Here is a 19200-nt window from a genome sequence, read left to right as displayed (position 1 = left end):
CGGTCGGCGGGGCGAGGAGGCGGTCGGCGGGGCGAGGAGGCGGTCTGCGGGGCGAGGAGGCGGTCGGCGGGGCGAGGAGGCGGTCTGCGGGGCGAGGAGGCGGTCGGCGGGGCGAGGAGGCGGTCGGCGGGGCGAGGAGGCGGTCGGCGGGGCGAGGAGGCGGTCTGCGGGGCGAGGAGGCGGTCTGCGGGGCGAGGAGGCGGTCGGCGGGGCGAGGAGGCGGTCGGCGGGGCGAGGAGGCGGTCGGCGGGGCGAGGAGGCGGTCTGCGGGGCGAGGAGGCGGTCGGCGGGGCGAGGAGGCGGTCGGCGGGGCGAGGAGGCGGTCTGCGGGGCGAGGAGGCGGTCGGCGGGGCGAGGAGGCGGTCGGCGGGGCGAGGAGGCGGTCGGCGGGGCGAGGAGGCGGTCGGCGGGGCGAGGAGGCGGTCTGCGGGGCGAGGAGGCGGTCGGCGGGGCGAGGAGGCGGTCTGCGGGGCGAGGAGGCGGTCGGCGGGGCGAGGAGGCGGTCTGCGGGGCGAGGAGGCGGTCGGCGGGGCGAGGAGGCGGTCTGCGGGGCGAGGAGGCGGTCTGCGGGGCGAGGAGGCGGTCTGCGGGGCGAGGAGGCGGTCGGCGGGGCGAGGAGGCGGTCGGCGGGGCGAGGAGGCGGTCGGCGGGGCGAGGAGGCGGTCTGCGGGGCGAGGAGGCGGTCGGCGGGGCGAGGAGGCGGTCTGCGGGGCGAGGAGGCGGTCGGCGGGGCGAGGAGGCGGTCGGCGGGGCGAGGAGGCGGTCTGCGGGGCGAGGAGGCGGTCGGCGGGGCGAGGAGGCGGTCTGCGGGGCGAGGAGGCGGTCGGCGGGGCGAGGAGGCGGTCGGCGGGGCGAGGAGGCGGTCTGCGGGGCGAGGAGGCGGTCGGCGGGGCGAGGAGGCGGTCTGCGGGGCGAGGAGGCGGTCGGCGGGGCGAGGAGGCGGTCTGCGGGGCGAGGAGGCGGTCTGCGGGGCGAGGAGGCGGTCTGCGGGGCGAGGAGGCGGTCGGCGGGGCGAGGAGGCGGTCGGCGGGGCGAGGAGGCGGTCGGCGGGGCGAGGAGGCGGTCTGCGGGGCGAGGAGGCGGTCGGCGGGGCGAGGAGGCGGTCTGCGGGGCGAGGAGGCGGTCGGCGGGGCGAGGAGGCGGTCGGCGGGGCGAGGAGGCGGTCTGCGGGGCGAGGAGGCGGTCGGCGGGGCGAGGAGGCGGTCAGCATGGACCCCGGGGTCAGGCTGGAGGTCACATCCTGGTCACGCCGCTGGCCCCTCCCTCTGAACAAACAGCAGACCCTCGTCGCCACATCTGGCCGCCATTTCCAGCCAGTCTCGGTAAACAAACACATCCAGCTAATCAGCGGTGATGAGAGGAGCGGCCGGCCGGGTCGGGTCAAGCAGGACGGCGAGGGGGGGGGTGATTTAAGATTTAATGTCAGTATGCAGAATGACATCATACTTATCAGATTAAAGGTTATTACTACGCTATAAACTGCAGTTATTACGCAACATCCAGCTGTTTTAACGTCATTGTGTAAAAAGTCTAAATTATTCTGCAGTAGGAGGTGATGAGGGAAAGTCATTATGAAGCTCAGTGTGACATAAAACCTCCTTATCATGAGATTATTATTCATCCATCCTGAGATGCTTCTCCAGCGGTTCAGAGGGTTTCCATGGCGACCTGCAGGGCCGTTTCTGCAGCAGCTTGTCGGGCATGCAACGGGGAAACGCTGGACGGATGCTGACCAGGATGGGAGACGGGACCGGTTTGGGTCCAGATGTGGCGGCGGCGGCGGCCCCTCCCTCTCTGCTGATGCTAACGTGTGTGTTTTGGTCTGCTGGCGGCGTACATTGGCCAGCCTTACCTGCGGTATGCAGTCTGTGTCGGCAAACATGGGCTTGGATCGGTCTTCCATGCTGATGTGGTACAGAATGCACATGCTGAGCTGTCTCTGGCCCTCGTCAGCTGCAACACAAACACAGAGGAGGAGGGAAGGCCATGCATGAATGACCGCTTGTGATGCCAACGACCACATCTAGAAGGGCTGTGTGTTTGTAGAAATATTAATGGGCTGAAAGGCCTTCTTCAGGCCGGTTCCTGCCGGAGGACAGTTGGCATTCAGAGCAGAATCAGTCGGCTGCAGTTTGTCCCGAAACCGCGACGGCTACGCCGACTGAAAGAAAACACCTCAAACTTTCTGCAATTTCCAGCTTTAGGGTTAAAGTCAGCCCCGATCATCTGTCTGGAAACGTCACACATCTTCAGAAGACAAACTTGTGTGTGTGTGTGTGTGTGTGTGTGGTGTCTTCATGTAAATCTGCATGTGGAAGCTTTTTGTCTCAGTCAGCATGCAGCCATGATGTTTCCATGACAACTTGTTCATCAGATTCTGAGGCTGAAATGATGTAAATCTTCCTGAATGTTCATCATCATCATCATCATCAGCAGCGTCTCAGCAGCAGCAGTGTGGAACTGATGGTCATGTGACCCTCCAGCTGGTCTACGGAGGTTTTCCAGCGTTTCTCTCCGTCCAGGAGGTTTACAATCCAGACACAACATGTAGTGTTTATTCAGAGACTCTAGATGGTAAATCCACCATTATTTATCACATCTTCATCACCATCACTACCATGTTGCTAAGAGACCTCTATCTTCACCTGGACATGATGATGAAGACACTTCCTGTCAGACTTTCCACCAATCAGAGAGCTTAAACTGACGGTAACGTCCAATCAGGAGCAGCCAAAGATCAACAAGTGATGAGAAAAGCAGGAAAATAATGATCCTCTATGGCTGCACCAGTAAAGATCTCCTTTAAACTTGTTTAAATTAAAACTAATTCATGTGAACCCCCCCCCCCCCCCCCCCACCCCCCCCGCTGCTTATCGAACCTCTTGATGAAGATAAAGTCTGAATGGATTGAGTATCAGACTGTCAGTGAGTCCAGAACCTTCATGAGTTTGACCCCTGACCTGAGCCGGGGCGCCAGGAGAGGAGGAGCCAGCTGGGTTGGGGGGGTGAAAGGGTGGGGGGGGGGTTATAGAGTTCAGACCACAGTCTGACCTGGGGAATTTTCATTAAGGGAAGTGTTAAGAGAGGCTCTTCACTGGACCAGAACCACTGACAGACCTCGACTAATGCCCTCCAGCCTGGCCCAGTTAGAGGCGGTCCCAGTCATTCCAATCGGTCCCAGTCATTCCAGTCGGTCCCAGTCATTCCAGTCGGTCCCAGGCGGTTCCAGTCGGTCCCAGGCGGTTCCAGTCGGTCCCAATCGGTCCCAGTCATTCCAGTCGGTCCCAATCGGTCCCAGTCATTCCAGTCGGTCCCAGTCATTCCAGTCGGTCCCAGGCGGTTCCAGTCGGTCCCAGTCATTCCAGTCGGTCCCAGGCGGTTCCAGGCGGTCCCAGTCGGTCCCAGTCATTCCAGTCGGTCCCAGGCGGTTCCAGTCGGTCCCAGGCGGTTCCAGTCATTCCAGTCGGTCCCAGGCGGTTCCAGTCGGTCCCAGGCGGTTCCAGTCATTCCAGGCGGTTCCAGTCGGTCCCAGGCGGTTCCAGTCGGTCCCAGTCATTCCAGTCGGTCCCAGGCGGTTCCAGTCGGTCCCAGTCATTCCAGTCGGTCCCAGGCGGTTCCAGTCGGTCCCAGGCGGTTCCAGTCGGTCCCAGTCATTCCAGTCGGTCCCAGTCGGTTCCAGTCGGTCCCAGGCGGTTCCAGTCGGTCCCAGGCGGTTCCAATCGGTCCCAGTCATTCCAGTCGGTCCCAGGCGGTTCCAATCGGTCCCAGTCATTCCAGTCGGTCCCAGGCGGTTCCAGTCGGTCCCAGGCGGTTCCAATCGGTCCCAGGCGGTTCCAATCGGTCCCAGTCGGTCCCAGTCATTCCAGTCGGTCCCAGGCGGTTCCAGTCGGTCCCAGTCATTCCAGTCGGTCCCAGGCGGTTCCAGTCGGTCCCAGTCATTCCAGTCGGTCCCAGTCATTCCAGTCGGTCCCAGGCGGTTCCAGTCGGTCCCAGTCATTCCAGTCGGTCCCAGTCGGTCCCAGGCGGTTCCAATCGGTCCCAGTCATTCCAGTCGGTCCCAGTCATTCCAGTCGGTCCCAGGCGGTTCCAATCGGTCCCAGTCATTCCAGTCGGTCCCAGTCGGTTCCAGTCGGTCCCAGGCGGTTCCAATCGGTCCCAGTCATTCCAGTCGGTCCCAGGCGGTTCCAGTCGGTCCCAGTCATTCCAGTCGGTCCCAGGCGGTTCCAGTCGGTCCCAGTCATTCCAGTCGGTCCCAGGCGGTTCCAGTCGGTCCCAGGCGGTTCCAATCGGTCCCAGTCATTCCAGTCGGTCCCAGGCGGTTCCAATCGGTCCCAGTCATTCCAGTCGGTCCCAGTCATTCCAGTCGGTCCCAGGCGGTTCCAATCGGTCCCAGTCATTCCAGTCGGTCCCAGGCGGTTCCAGTCGGTCCCAGGCGGTTCCAATCGGTCCCAGTCATTCCAATCGGTCCCAGGCGGTTCCAGTCGGTCCCAGGCGGTTCCAGTCGGTCCCAGGCGGTTCCAATCGGTCCCAGTCATTCCAGTCGGTCCCAGGCGGTTCCAGGCGGTTCCAGTCGGTCCCAGGCGGTTCCAGTCGGTCCCAGTCATTCCAGTCGGTTCCAGTCGGTCCCAGGCATTCCAATCGGTCCCAGGCGGTTCCAATCGGTCCCAGTCATTCCAGGCGGTTCCAGTCGGTCCCAGTCATTCCAGTCGGTCCCAGTCATTCCAGTCGGTCCCAGGCGGTTCCAGTCGGTCCCAGTCATTCCAGTCGGTCCCAGTCATTCCAGTCGGTCCAAGGCGGTTCCAATCGGTCCCAGTCATTCCAGTCGGTCCCAGTCATTCCAGTCGGTCCCAGGCGGTTCCAGTCGGTCCCAGGCGGTTCCAGTCGGTCCCAGTCATTCCAGTCAGTCCCAGGCGGTTCCAGTCGGTCCCAGTCATTCCAGTCGGTCCCAATCGGTCCCAGTCATTCCAGTCGGTCCCAGTCATTCCAGTCGGTCCCAGGCGGTTCCAGTCGGTCCCAGTCATTCCAGTCGGTCCCAGGCGGTTCCAGTCGGTCCCAGTCATTCCAGTCGGTCCCAATCGGTCCCAGTCATTCCAGTCGGTCCCAGTCATTCCAGTCGGTCCCAGGCGGTTCCAGTCGGTCCCAGTCATTCCAGTCGGTCCCAGGCAGTTCCAGGCGGTTCCAGTCGGTCCCAGTCATTCCAGTCGGTCCCAGGCGGTTCCAGTCGGTCCCAGTCATTCCAGTCGGTCCCAATCGGTCCCAGTCATTCCAGTCGGTCCCAGGCGGTTCCAGTCGGTCCCAGTCATTCCAGTCGGTCCCAGGCGGTTCCAGTCGGTCCCAGTCATTCCAGTCGGTCCCAGGCGGTTCCAGTCGGTCCCAGTCATTCCAGTCGGTCCCAGTCATTCCAGTCGGTTCCAGTCGGTCCCAGGCGGTTCCAGTCGGTCCCAGTCATTCCAGTCGGTCCCAGGCGGTTCCAGTCGGTCCCAGTCATTCCAGTCGGTCCCAGGCGGTTCCAGTCGGTCCCAGTCATTCCAGTCAGTCCCAGGCGGTTCCAGTCGGTCCCAGTCATTCCAGTCGGTCCCAGTCATTCCAGTCGGTCCCAGGCGGTTCCAGTCGGTCCCAGTCGGTTCCAGTCGGTCCCAGGCGGTTTCAGTCGGTCCCAGTCATTCCAGTCGGTCCCAGTCATTCCAGTCGGTCCCAGGCGGTTCCAGGCGGTTCCAGTCGGTCCCAGGCGGTTCCAGTCGGTCCCAGTCATTCCAGTCGGTTCCAGTCGGTCCCAGGCATTCCAATCGGTCCCAGGCGGTTCCAATCGGTCCCAGTCATTCCAGTCGGTCCCAGGCGGTTCCAGTCGGTCCCAGTCATTCCAGTCGGTCCCAGTCATTCCAGTCGGTCCCAGGCGGTTCCAGTCGGTCCCAGTCATTCCAGTCGGTCCCAGTCATTCCAGTCGGTCCAAGGCGGTTCCAATCGGTCCCAGTCATTCCAGTCGGTCCCAGTCATTCCAGTCGGTCCCAGGCGGTTCCAGTCGGTCCCAGGCGGTTCCAGTCGGTCCCAGTCATTCCAGTCAGTCCCAGGCGGTTCCAGTCGGTCCCAGTCATTCCAGTCGGTCCCAATCGGTCCCAGTCATTCCAGTCGGTCCCAGTCATTCCAGTCGGTCCCAGGCGGTTCCAGTCGGTCCCAGTCATTCCAGTCGGTCCCAGGCGGTTCCAGTCGGTCCCAGTCATTCCAGTCGGTCCCAATCGGTCCCAGTCATTCCAGTCGGTCCCAGTCATTCCAGTCGGTCCCAGGCGGTTCCAGTCGGTCCCAGTCATTCCAGTCGGTCCCAGGCAGTTCCAGGCGGTTCCAGTCGGTCCCAGTCATTCCAGTCGGTCCCAGGCGGTTCCAGTCGGTCCCAGTCATTCCAGTCGGTCCCAATCGGTCCCAGTCATTCCAGTCGGTCCCAGGCGGTTCCAGTCGGTCCCAGTCATTCCAGTCGGTCCCAGGCGGTTCCAGTCGGTCCCAGTCATTCCAGTCGGTCCCAGGCGGTTCCAGTCGGTCCCAGTCATTCCAGTCGGTCCCAGTCATTCCAGTCGGTCCCAGGCGGTTCCAGTCGGTCCCAGGCGGTTCCAGTCGGTCCCAGTCATTCCAATCGGTCCCAGGCGGTTCCAATCGGTCCCAGTCATTCCAGTCGGTCCCAGGCGGTTCCAGTCGGTCCCAGGCGGTTCCAGTCGGTCCCAGTCATTCCAGTCGGTCCCAGTCATTCCAGTCGGTCCCAGGCGGTTCCAGTCGGTCCCAGTCATTCCAGTCGGTCCCAGTCATTCCAGTCGGTCCCAGGCGGTTCCAGTCGGTCCCAGTCATTCCAGTCGGTCCCAGGCGGTTCCAGTCGGTCCCAGGCGGTTCCAGTCGGTCCCAGGCGGTTCCAGTCGGTCCCAGTCATTCCAGTCAGTCCCAGGCGGTTCCAGTCGGTCCCAGTCATTCCAGTCGGTCCCAGTCGGTCCCAGTCATTCCAGTCGGTCCCAGTCATTCCAGTCGGTCCCAGGCGGTTCCAGTCGGTCCCAGTCATTCCAGGCGGTCCCAGGCGGTTCCAGTCGGTCCCAGTCATTCCAGTCGGTCCCAATCGGTCCCAGTCATTCCAGTCGGTCCCAGTCATTCCAGTCGGTCCCAGGCGGTTCCAGTCGGTCCCAGTCATTCCAGTCGGTCCCAGGCAGTTCCAGGCGGTTCCAGTCGGTCCCAGTCATTCCAGTCGGTCCCAGGCGGTTCCAGGCGGTTCCAGTCATTCCAGTCGGTCCCAATCGGTCCCAGTCATTCCAGTCGGTCCCAGGCGGTTCCAGTCGGTCCCAGTCATTCCAGTCGGTCCCAGGCGGTTCCAGTCGGTCCCAGTCATTCCAGTCGGTCCCAGGCGGTTCCAGTCGGTCCCAGTCATTCCAGTCGGTCCCAGTCATTCCAGTCGGTCTCAGGCGGTTCCAGTCGGTCCCAGTCATTCCAGTCGGTCCCAGGCGGTTCCAGTCGGTCCCAGTCATTCCAGTCGGTCCCAGTCATTCCAGTCGGTCCCAGTCATTCCAGTCGGTCCCAGGCGGTTCCAGTCGGTCCCAGTCATTCCAGTCGGTCCCAGGCGGTCCCAGTCGGTCCCAGTCGGTTCCAGTCGGTCCCAGGCGGTTTCAGTCGGTCCCAGTCATTCCAGTCGGTCCCAGTCATTCCAGTCGGTCCCAGTCATTCCAGTCGGTCCCAGGCGGTTCCAGTCGGTCCCAGTCATTCCAGTCGGTCCCAGTCATTCCAGTCGGTCCCAGGCGGTTCCAGTCGGTCCCAGTCATTCCAGTCGGTCCCAGTCATTCCAGTCGGTCCCAGGCGGTTCCAGTCGGTCCCAGTCATTCCAGTCGGTCCCAGGCGGTTCCAGTCGGTCCCAGTCATTCCAGTCAGTCCCAGGCGGTTCCAGTCGGTCCCAGTCATTCCAGTCGGTCCCAGTCATTCCAGTCGGTCCCAATCGGTCCCAGTCATTCCAGTCGGTCCCAGTCGGTCCCAGGCGGTTCCAGTCGGTCCCAGTCATTCCAGTCGGTCCCAATCGGTCCCAGTCATTCCAGTCGGTCCCAGTCATTCCAGTCGGTCCCAGTCATTCCAGTCGGTCCCAGGCGGTTCCAGTCGGTCCCAGTCATTCCAGTCGGTCCCAGGCAGTTCCAGGCGGTTCCAGTCGGTCCCAGTCATTCCAGTCGGTCCCAGGCGGTTCCAGTCGGTCCCAGTCATTCCAGTCGGTCCCAATCGGTCCCAGTCATTCCAGTCGGTCCCAGGCGGTTCCAGTCGGTCCCAGTCATTCCAGTCGGTCCCAGGCGGTTCCAGTCATTCCAGTCGGCCCCAGGCGGTTCCAGTCGGTCCCAGTCATTCTAGTCGGTCCCAGGCGGTTCCAGTCGGTCCCAGTCATTCCAGTCGGTCCCAGGTGGTTCCAGTCGGTCCCCGTCATTCCAGTCGGTCCCAGTCATTCCAGTCGGTCCCAGGCGGTTCCAGTCGGTCCCAGTCATTCCAGTCGTTCCCAGGCGGTTCCAGTTGGTCCCAGTCATTCGAGTCGGTCCCAGGCGGTTCCAATCGGTCCCAGTCATTCCAGTCGGTCCCAGGCGGTTCCAGTCGGTCCCAGTCATTCCAGTCGGTCCCAGGCGGTTCCAGTCATTCCAGTCGGCCCCAGGCGGTTCCAGTCGGTCCCAGTCATTCTAGTCGGTCCCAGGCGGTTCCAGTCGGTCCCAGTCATTCCAGTCGGTCCCAGGTGGTTCCAGTCGGTCCCCGTCATTCCAGTCGGTCCCAGTCATTCCAGTCGGTCCCAGGCGGTTCCAGTCGGTCCCAGTCATTCCAGTCGTTCCCAGGCGGTTCCAGTTGGTCCCAGTCATTCGAGTCGGTCCCAGGCGGTTCCAGTCGGTCCCAGTCATTCCAGTCGGTCCCAATCGGTCCCAGTCATTCCAGTCGGTCCCAGGCGGTTCCAGTCGGTCCCAGGCGGTTCCAATCGGTCCCAGTCATTCCAGTCGGTCCCAGTCATTCCAGTCGGTCCCAGGCGGTTCCAGTCGGTCCCAGTCATTCCAGTCGGTCCCAGTCATTCCAGTCGGTCCCAGGCGGTTCCAGTCGGTCCCAGTCATTCCAGTCGGTCCCAGGCGGTTCCAGTCGGTCCCAGGCGGTTCCAGTCGGTCCCAGGCGGTTCCAGTCGGTCCCAGTCATTCCAGTCGGTCCCAGGCGGTTCCAGTCGGTCCCAGTCATTCCAGTCGGTCCCAGTCGGTCCCAGTTATTCCAGTCGGTCCCAGTCATTCCAGTCGGTCCCAGGCGGTTCCAGTCGGTCCCAGTCATTCCAGGCGGTCCCAGGCGGTTCCAGTCGGTCCCAGTCATTCCAGTCGGTCCCAATCGGTCCCAGTCATTCCAGTCGGTCCCAGTCATTCCAGTCGGTCCCAGGCGGTTCCAGTCGGTCCCAGTCATTCCAGTCGGTCCCAGGCAGTTCCAGGCGGTTCCAGTCGGTCCCAGTCATTCCAGTCGGTCCCAGGCGGTTCCAGGCGGTTCCAGTCATTCCAGTCGGTCCCAATCGGTCCCAGTCATTCCAGTCGGTCCCAGGCGGTTCCAGTCGGTCCCAGTCATTCCAGTCGGTCCCAGGCGGTTCCAGTCGGTCCCAGTCATTCCAGTCGGTCCCAGGCGGTTCCAGTCGGTCCCAGTCATTCCAGTCGGTCTCAGGCGGTTCCAGTCGGTCTCAGGCGGTTCCAGTCGGTCCCAGTCATTCCAGTCGGTCCCAGGCGGTTCCAGTCGGTCCCAGTCATTCCAGTCGGTCCCAGTCATTCCAGTCGGTCCCAGGCGGTTCCAGTCGGTCCCAGTCATTCCAGTCGGTCCCAGGCGGTTCCAGTCGGTCCCAGTCATTCCAGTCAGTCCCAGGCGGTTCCAGTCGGTCCCAGTCATTCCAGTCGGTCCCAGTCATTCCAGTCGGTCCCAGGCGGTTCCAGTCGGTCCCAGTCGGTTCCAGTCGGTCCCAGGCGGTTTCAGTCGGTCCCAGTCATTCCAGTCGGTCCCAGTCATTCCAGTCGGTCCCAGTCATTCCAGTCGGTCCCAGGCGGTTCCAGTCGGTCCCAGTCATTCCAGTCGGTCCCAGTCATTCCAGTCGGTCCCAGGCGGTTCCAGTCGGTCCCAGTCATTCCAGTCGGTCCCAGTCATTCCAGTCGGTCCCAGGCGGTTCCAGTCGGTCCCAGTCATTCCAGTCGGTCCCAGGCGGTTCCAGTCGGTCCCAGTCATTCCAGTCAGTCCCAGGCGGTTCCAGTCGGTCCCAGTCATTCCAGTCGGTCCCAGTCATTCCAGTCGGTCCCAATCGGTCCCAGTCATTCCAGTCGGTCCCAGTCGGTCCCAGGCGGTTCCAGTCGGTCCCAGTCATTCCAGTCGGTCCCAATCGGTCCCAGTCATTCCAGTCGGTCCCAGTCATTCCAGTCGGTCCCAGTCATTCCAGTCGGTCCCAGGCGGTTCCAGTCGGTCCCAGTCATTCCAGTCGGTCCCAGGCAGTTCCAGGCGGTTCCAGTCGGTCCCAGTCATTCCAGTCGGTCCCAGGCGGTTCCAGTCGGTCCCAGTCATTCCAGTCGGTCCCAATCGGTCCCAGTCATTCCAGTCGGTCCCAGGCGGTTCCAGTCGGTCCCAGTCATTCCAGTCGGTCCCAGGCGGTTCCAGTCATTCCAGTCGGCCCCAGGCGGTTCCAGTCGGTCCCAGTCATTCTAGTCGGTCCCAGGCGGTTCCAGTCGGTCCCAGTCATTCCAGTCGGTCCCAGGTGGTTCCAGTCGGTCCCCGTCATTCCAGTCGGTCCCAGTCATTCCAGTCGGTCCCAGGCGGTTCCAGTCGGTCCCAGTCATTCCAGTCGTTCCCAGGCGGTTCCAGTTGGTCCCAGTCATTCGAGTCGGTCCCAGGCGGTTCCAGTCGGTCCCAGTCATTCCAGTCGGTCCCAGGCGGTTCCAGTCGGTCCCAGGCGGTTCCAGTCGGTCCCAGTCGGTTCCAGTCGGTCCCAGTCATTCCAGTCGGTCCCAGGCGGTTCCAGTCGGTCCCAGTCATTCCAGTCGGTCCCAGGCAGTTCCAGTCGGTCCCAGTCATTCCAGTCGGTCCCAGTCGGTCCCAGGCGGTTCCAGTCGGTCCCAGTCATTCCAGTCGGTCCCAGTCGGTCCCCGTCATTCCAGTCGATCCCAGTCATTCCAGGCGGTCCCAGGCGGTTCCAGTCGGTCCCAGTCATTCGAGTCGGTCCCAGGCGGTTCCAGTCGGTCCCAGGCGGTTCCAGTCGGTCCCAGGCAGTTCCAGTCGGTCCCAGTCATTCCAGTCGGTCCCAGGCGGTTCCAGTCGGTCCCAGTCATTCCAGTCGGTCCCAGGCGGTTCCAGTCGGTCCCAGTCATTCCAGTCATTCCAGTCCGTCCCAGGTGGTTCCAGTCCGTCCCAGGCGGTTCCAGTCCGTCCCAGTCGGTCCCAGTCAGTCCCAGGTGGTCTAAGTCGGTTCCAGTCAGTCCCAGATGGTCCAAGTCGGTTCCGGTCGGTCCCAGATGGTCCAAGTCGGTTCCGGTCGGTCCCAGATGGTCCAAGTCGGTTCCGGTCGGTCCCAGTCAGTCCCAGGTGGTCCAAGTCGGTTCCAGTCAGTCCCAGGTGGTCCAAGTCGGTTCCAGTCAGTCCCAGGTGGTCCAAGTCGGTTCCGGTCGGTCCCAGTCAGTCCCAGGTGGTCCAAGTCGGTTCCAGTCAGTCCCAGGTGGTCCAAGTCGGTTCCGGTCGGTCCCAGATGGTCCAAGTCGGTTCCGGTCGGTCCCAGTCAGTCCCAGGTGGTCCAAGTCGGTCCCAGTCAGTCCCAGGTGGTCCAAGTCGGTTCCGGTCGGTCCCAGGTGGTCCAAGTCGGTTCCGGTCGGTCCCAGTCAGTCCCAGATGGTCCAAGTCGGTTCCAGTCAGTCCCAGGTGGTCCAAGTCGGTTCCGGTCGGTCCCAGATGGTCCAAGTCGGTTCCGGTCGGTCCCAGTCAGTCCCAGGTGGTCCAAGTCGGTCCCAGTCAGTCCCAGGTGGTCCAAGTCGGTTCCGGTCGGTCCCAGTCAGTCCCAGGTGGTCCAAGTCGGTCCCAGTCGGTCCCAGGTGGTCCAAGTCGGTTCCGGTCGGTCCCAGTCAGTCCCAGGTGGTCCAAGTCGGTTCCGGTCGGTCCCAGTCAGTCCCAGGTGGTCCAAGTCGGTTCCGGTCGGTCCCAGTCAGTCCCAGGTGGTCCAAGTCGGTTCCGGTCGGTCCCAGTCAGTCCCAGGTGGTCCAAGTCGGTCCCAGTCAGTCCCAGGTGGTCCAAGTCGGTTCCGGTCGGTCCCAGTCAGTCCCAGGTGGTCCAAGTCGGTTCCGGTCGGTCCCAGTCGGTCCCAGGTGGTTCAAGTCGGTCCCAGTCGGTCCCAGTCAGTCCCAGGTGGTCCAAGTCGGTTCCGGTCGGTCCCAGTCAGTCCCAGGCGGTCCAAGTCGGTTCCGGTCGGTCCCAGTCAGTCCCAGGTGGTCCAAGTCGGTTCCGGTCGGTCCCAGTCGGTCCCAGGTGGTCCAAGTCGGTTCCGGTCGGTCCCAGTCAGTCCCAGGTGGTCCAAGTCGGTTCCGGTCGGTCCCAGTCAGTCCCAGGTGGTCCAAGTCGGTTCCGGTCGGTCCCAGTCAGTCCCAGGTGGTCCAAGTCGGTTCCGGTCGGTCCCAGTCAGTCCCAGGTGGTCCAAGTCGGTCCCAGTCAGTCCCAGGTGGTCCAAGTCGGTCCCGGTCAGTCCCAGGTGGTCCAAGTCGGTCCCAGTCAGTCTCAGGTGGTCAAAGTCGGTCCCGGTCAGTCCCAGGTGGTCCAAGTCGGTTCCGGTCGGTCCCAGTCAGTCCCAGGTGGTCCAAGTCGGTTCCGGTCGGTCCCAGTCAGTCCCAGGTGGTCCAAGTCGGTTCCGGTCGGTCCCAGTCAGTCCCAGGTGGTCCAAGTCGGTTCCGGTCGGTTCAGTCGGCCGTATTGGATCCAGGATTGGATCCAGATGTTCTGGCTGAAGCGCTGGACGGAGGGGCAGATGAGAGGCGGCTTCCAGCTTTAATTGGGAAGCCAGGAGGAAGCCTCTGTGTTTAATAAGTTAAAGCCAGGCTGTTGCTGCTCCGCCAGCCGCCGACCGGACCATGTGCTTCTCATTAGCCATCCTCCTCCTCGACCAGCACCCTAAACACACACTGCAGCTCCCTGGCTCTGCTGGGAAGGACATGGAGGATCCTTTATGGGCCAGGAGAGAGATCCCATTAAATGTTCAAAACACCAGCAGTGATGGAGCAGCGGAGGAGGGAGGAGGGTGAAGGCGAGCTGTTAAAATTAACTAGACTGTTCAGTGGGAGAGCTCCACTCCAGTTACACTCCAGTCCGACGTAAAACCACCTAACCTCTGTAAAATTACAGCCGCACACATGAAGAAGTGTCTGGGCTGCGCTGGTTATTGCAGATTGGGGATAAATAGGCCAGCTGGGTTTGGTCTTCGGTCGCATTCAGCACCACATAACAAGCTGCGATGCTTTTACAGAGTATCGCCGCGGCAACGCCGGCCGCTGAGCTGTTTGTGCCAGCCATGATGCCAGCATCCTGATTAGACTGTGGAGACGGAGGAGTTTCACTCCAACTGAGAAATGACTAAATGTACAGACAGGAGGACGGACGGACACACAGACATGGTGGCTGAATTATTTCAGACGCCTGATCGCCATGACAACTGCTTTTCTACACCCTCAAATGTGAGATTTTGAGGGTGTAGAGATGTTTATCTTCCTCACACAGACATGACACGTTGCTTCATGCTTCTACAAACTCATTTACGGCTGGATCGACCCGACAGAACCGGGTCAGGAGCAGGCGGATGTATGGATCCACATGTAGCTCCTATTGGCTCAGAAGGCCACCAATCAAAAGCTAAGGAGGCTGCCGGCGTTCAGAAATCACATCATCACACCGTGTTGATGGAATGAGTTTACTGTTTAAGAAATGTTCAATTCTTCACATCAGTCAGGTTTTCCAGCCGTTTGTCACCAGCAGCTGTCAGACAGGAAAGTCAAGCAGCCCGAAAGTGGTTTTTTCTTCTAATTTAACCCTTTTTACCCCAGTCAGCCTGCAGACGTGACATTTCCATGGAAACGGGATGTTTTCAGCCTCAGCTGTCAGATTCTGAGGCTAAAATGATGTAAAATGAATGTATGAACAGATAAAGCAGCATAAAGAGCGACCAGGAGTTTGTAGAAATAACACACACAGATCAGCAGTGACCAAGCCTTTTCTCATCTGCACATCATTCTCTCATGTCTGAAACACACACACACACACAGTTTCCATGTTTCCACACGTCTTCCTGCTACTATCTACCAGCTCTCCTCACTGCAGATCCTCCATCTCAGCTGCATCCCAAACGTCTTCCTGGCTTTATTCCAGCCATAGAGGATCTTTATTTTCCTGCTTTTCTCATCACTTGTTGATCTTTGGCTGCTCCTGATTGGACGTTACCGTCAGTTTAAGCTCTCTGATTGGTGGAAAGTCTGACAGGAAGTGTCTTCATCATCATGTCCAGGTGAAAACAGAGGTCTCTTAGCAACATGGTAGTGATGGTGATGAAGATGTGATAAATAATGGTGGATTTACCATCTAGAGTCTCTGAATAAACACTACATGTTGTGTCTGGATTGTGAACCTCCTGGACGGAGAGAAACGCTGGAAAACCTCCGTAGACCAGCTGGAGGGTCACATGACCATCACTGTTCCACACTGCTGCTGCTGAGACGACGACGATGATGATGATGATGATGATGGAAACAATCTTGTGGAGCTTAAAGGGTTAATGGGTGAAAACATTTTCTCTCATTGATGAAAAGCAGAATAATTATGTTTTTGTTCATTCTAAAAATGGATTATTTGATCAGTTTATGTATCGTGTGCTGATGTCCAGAGCAGCAGAGGACTCCTCCTCCTGCTCCTCCTCCTCCTCCTCCTGCTCCTGCATGTTCTCCGTCTGCAGAGCATCGCACCAGACGGGAGGTGATGACGACAAGCTCTACTTTCATCTTATGGAGCGGTGTCGTGACCTCGGGTCGGGTCTGGATGGAGAGAGCGGAGGCCTCTCTCTGCGGAGATAACAGCGGAGGCTTCATGTGGCGTTTCAGATGAAAAGCGGCGGGCTGGCAGCGAGAGCGGATGATTAATGACGCCTCTGCTCACATAAAGCGCAGCACACACATGCACACACAGGCAAACTCAACAGTGTCACAACTGTGAGCAGGCATGATATTTCAGTGTTAAGTTATATTATGCGTGTGCCTGGCTTCCTGAAGCAGCAACCCCCACCTGCCACTTCCCAAAAAACAGCCCTCCCTAAATCTCCCAAGACCCGTCCACCTCTCCGGCCTGCTCCAACAAAAACAACATTTGTTCTGAGCTTCTGGCATGTTATTCTAACAAATACATTATATTGATTATGCTCTGTTACCCGAGTCCCCCCCAAGCCCCCGGGGAGGCCCCGTCAGAGATGCTGCTGACCGCGGAGGAGACGAGACCAGGCGCTCAGGTAGACATGTTGGGGAAATTCGGCTAGACGGACTGAGAAGGGTCAGGAGTGAAGACGGTTACCGAGCAGGGAGGAGAGTCTGGGAACGAGTCCGGCATGGACCATCTGGCTGCGCAGCGAGGAGTCGAAGGACAGGTTGAGCAGGAGGCGCAGGGTGGTGCTCAGGAGCTCCTGGTGCTCGCAGGGAACCAGCCGGGCCAGCTTCTCCACAGCCCCCGCCTCAGCCTGGAGGCCAGAAACAGCACAGAGAAGCAAGAGGTTCAATCTGGAACATTTCTGCTGAAAGAAAAGCAGGTTTAGCAGCCGGTCGGGACGGCCAGTCGGGACGGCCAGTCGGGACGGCCAGTCGGGACGGACCACGTCGGGACGGCCAGTCGGGACGGCCAGTCGGGACGGGCCAGTCGGGACGGCCAGTCGGGACGGGCCACGTCGGGACGGCCAGTCGGGACGGGCCACGCCGGGACGGCCAGTCGGGACGGCCAGTCGGGACGGACCACGTCGGGACGGCCAGTCGGGACGGGCCAGTCGGGACGGGCCACGTCGGGACGGGCCACGTCGGGACGGGCCACGTCGGGACGGGCCAGTCGGGACGGGCCACGTCGGGACGGGCCACGTCGGGACGGGCCAGTCGGGACGGGCCAGTCGGGACGGGCCACGTCGGGACGGGCCACGTCGGGACGGCCAGTCGGGACGGGCCACGTCGGGACGGCCAGTCGGGACGGGCCACGTCGGGACGGCCAGTCGGGACGGCCAGTCGGGACGGGCCACGTCGGGACGGCCAGTCGGGACGGCCAGTCGGGACGGGCCACGTCGGGACGGCCAGTCGGGACGGCCAGTCGGGACGGGCCACGTCGGGACGGCCCACGTCGGGACGGGCCACGTCGGGACGGCCAGTCGGGACGGGCCACGCCGGGACGGCCAGTCGGGACGGGCCACGTCGGGACGGGCCACGTCGGGACGGTGGCCCGTCGGGCGTCTGCCACGGTGCTTACTGCAAATAGATTTAGTCAAATCCGCCGTGAATACATTCATACATTTCCTCTGTAGGAGCTCCAGGTTCCAGGTGAGGTGGTTCTGGCATCTGGTCAGGAGGCCTCCTGGACGTCTCCCTGGTGAGGCGACCTCCCATGGTCCATCAGACCCGTAGAGGTCTGGGTTCTGGATGGTCCATCAGACCCGTAGAGGTCCGGGTTCTGGGAGGATCTGTCCCTCCGTTGTTCCTGGTTTCACCGATCTTCAGTCCAGTTCTTGGGTCATGTGACCTCTACCTTTTCTGGCTTCTTGAAGCCACGTTTCCATGGAGACCAGTTCTCATGAGGCTTCGGCCATCTAAGGTCCAGATGGATCTCTGAGGTCCTGGTTCTGGTCTAAAGTCTGATCTTTGCTGCTTTTCAGGTGAAACTGAAGCAGAGGGAACAGATGATGCGTCTTTTTGACGTCTTCTTGCAGGACGGACCTGTGCAGACTGCCAGAACTCCTCCTGGAGAACCAGCCGGTCTTTTCTGAGCCTTCTGGTCCAGGACCCTCTGGTCTACGGCAGTGGACCGGAGTCCTGTTATCACCGTAACTCCGTCTGTGCTGCTCCTGCTGTTACAGGTCTATAAAAGGCCAGAATCGAGCCTCTGTGCAGGACGAGGAGTCAAAGTGACTCAATTAAAATCTGTTTCTAGTTAAGTGCTGTGATTATACTCCGGTGAAGGACGGCAGTACTGATGTCATGATTTATGGTGCATATGGGGCGTTACAGGAAGGTTTCTTCCTTCTTCCAGGTGGAGTTATCTTCCTCTCAATATGTCCCCTTATTGGTGCTCCTGATGATTCTCTGCTTCGTCTTCCTGCAGATGTTGCAGGTTGTTTTCTGGTCGGTTTCTCTGCAGCTGATTGGTTCATACATTTGTTGCCGTTTTCTTCCTCTTGTATCTTCTGTTCACCATTCTTTCAGCTCCAGCATCAATATGCAGTTTGCCTTAAATTAAAACTTAAAAACTAATACTGTATGTTTACAGTCAGCAAGCTTCATTTCCTTCTTATTCATCAGGCTCCACTTGCAAAGTAAAATATATTCAGCATTTCTGCTGTAATGCTAGACAGATTGGAAAAAAGTACTGTGAGGATATGAAAATAAAATCAAATTCAAACTAGAACTTTGTCAAGAAATACAATACAAAATACACCAAATGAAAAAAAAAAAAACATATATAAAAATATCCATATAACAATATAAAATAACATTCACCATTAATAATAATAATAATAATAATAATAATAATAATGATAATAAACACAAAATAAAAAAAATACAATAATGTAAAATAAAATGACAGAAAATAAAAAAAAAGGCTTAACTAAAAATATACAATCAAATAAAAAATTATTTTAAAATATAATAATAATAATAATAATAATAATAATAATAATAATAATAATAATAATAATAATAATAAACCCCCCCAAAAAATGCAATAACGTAAAATAAAAAAATCCCTTCATATTTAAATTTTTCTTAATTACATGAAAACAAATAAATATGTGACAGAAAATAAAAATAAAAAAGGCTTAACTAAAACTATACAACCAAATAAAAAATTGTTATTAATTTTAAAAATATAATACTACTACTAATACTACAAATAATAATAATAATGGCAAACAAATAAATGAAACCCAGAAGCGGTAATATCTATATGTGATGGGAATAATGGGAATGATGGTTCAATGATGGGAGTCACGTCAAGGTCGTTACATGGAAAACTGAAGTCATTACCAGATATAAAAAATGTAATTTAATCTGGAAAACATCCATGTGAACTCTTGTTGGGATGTAAATGCTTCACCTGGCCGGCAGGCAGGTGGAGGTGTTCAGACACAAACATCTGCTGACTCATGTCTTTGGGACTGATGTGGCTCTCAGTGCATCACCAGTCGGTCCAGTCTGCATGTGAACACATTTCCATCTCCTGTGGTCTCCCCGCTGCCAGACACCAGCACCACGCAACCTGCTCCCAGTTAAAACACACCCGCTGCTACTGTGTGAGAAACCAGCTCCAGTCACACCAGACCTCCAGTCGCTTAATCAGCTGCAGCCTGCGGCAATTACCGCCGACATCAGCGACAGCAGCTGGATGTAAAACCCAATCACTGCTCTCGACTCATATCTGATCGGGAGAAAGTCACCGCGTGTTGCTGAGTAAACAAAACCTCGTGATCACGATGGCATCGCTCTTCATCAATTACACGTCCATGTCGGTAAAGCAAACTTTCCTCTTGTGTAAACGGCTCCAGTTCACCGCGTCAAGTGTTGAAAGCAACATGTTCCTGCTGGACACATGGCTGAGTGGGCCCAAACCCCCGAAGGCTTCTTTAATCTGAGCTGAAGATACGCTGGGGGGGGGGGGCAGGGAGATAGAAGAAAAGCAGTTTCTTCTATCCCCCTAACGGGGTCTGGCTTTGATAAATGGAGTGAGATTGGAACCAGGTGGGGCAGGATTGAGGAAAGTCGACATGGTGAGGGCTCTGGGACAAGCGCCGCTTTACAGCCGACCCCGGGAGCGTTTCAGAAAACGAAATTTGATAAGTGTGGTTTCAACCGTGCTGCAGTGGGAAACAGCTATTTGTCAAAATGACCGTGGGGATTTTTTTCTAAACAGAACAAATAAATAATTCTTGTTTTTCATGACTAATCAGATTAAAATGTAACTTTT

The 19200-nt window shown here is 58.5% G+C and overlaps 1 protein-coding gene across 1 annotated transcript in view; it reads right to left on the bottom strand.

Annotated features, from left to right (window-relative positions):
- Window positions 1-19200, bottom strand: part of LOC306759815 (kinesin-associated protein 3-like) — a 66572-nt gene that overhangs the window by 30098 nt on the left and 17274 nt on the right. Inside the window, exons 10-11 of the mRNA XM_079245554.1 lie at window positions 15562-15724; window positions 1853-1953 (exon numbers count right to left, since the gene is read on the bottom strand). Of these exons, the coding sequence (XP_079101680.1) occupies window positions 1853-1953; window positions 15562-15724 (264 nt within the window). The remainder of the gene's footprint in view (window positions 1-1852; window positions 1954-15561; window positions 15725-19200) is intronic.

The sequence above is a fragment of the Telmatherina bonti genome (assembly GCF_933228915.1).
Source record: "Telmatherina bonti genome assembly, chromosome: 8".
In the NCBI taxonomy this organism is placed as follows: domain Eukaryota; kingdom Metazoa; phylum Chordata; class Actinopteri; order Atheriniformes; family Telmatherinidae; genus Telmatherina; species Telmatherina bonti.
This window is presented reverse-complemented; position numbering and strand designations above follow the sequence as displayed.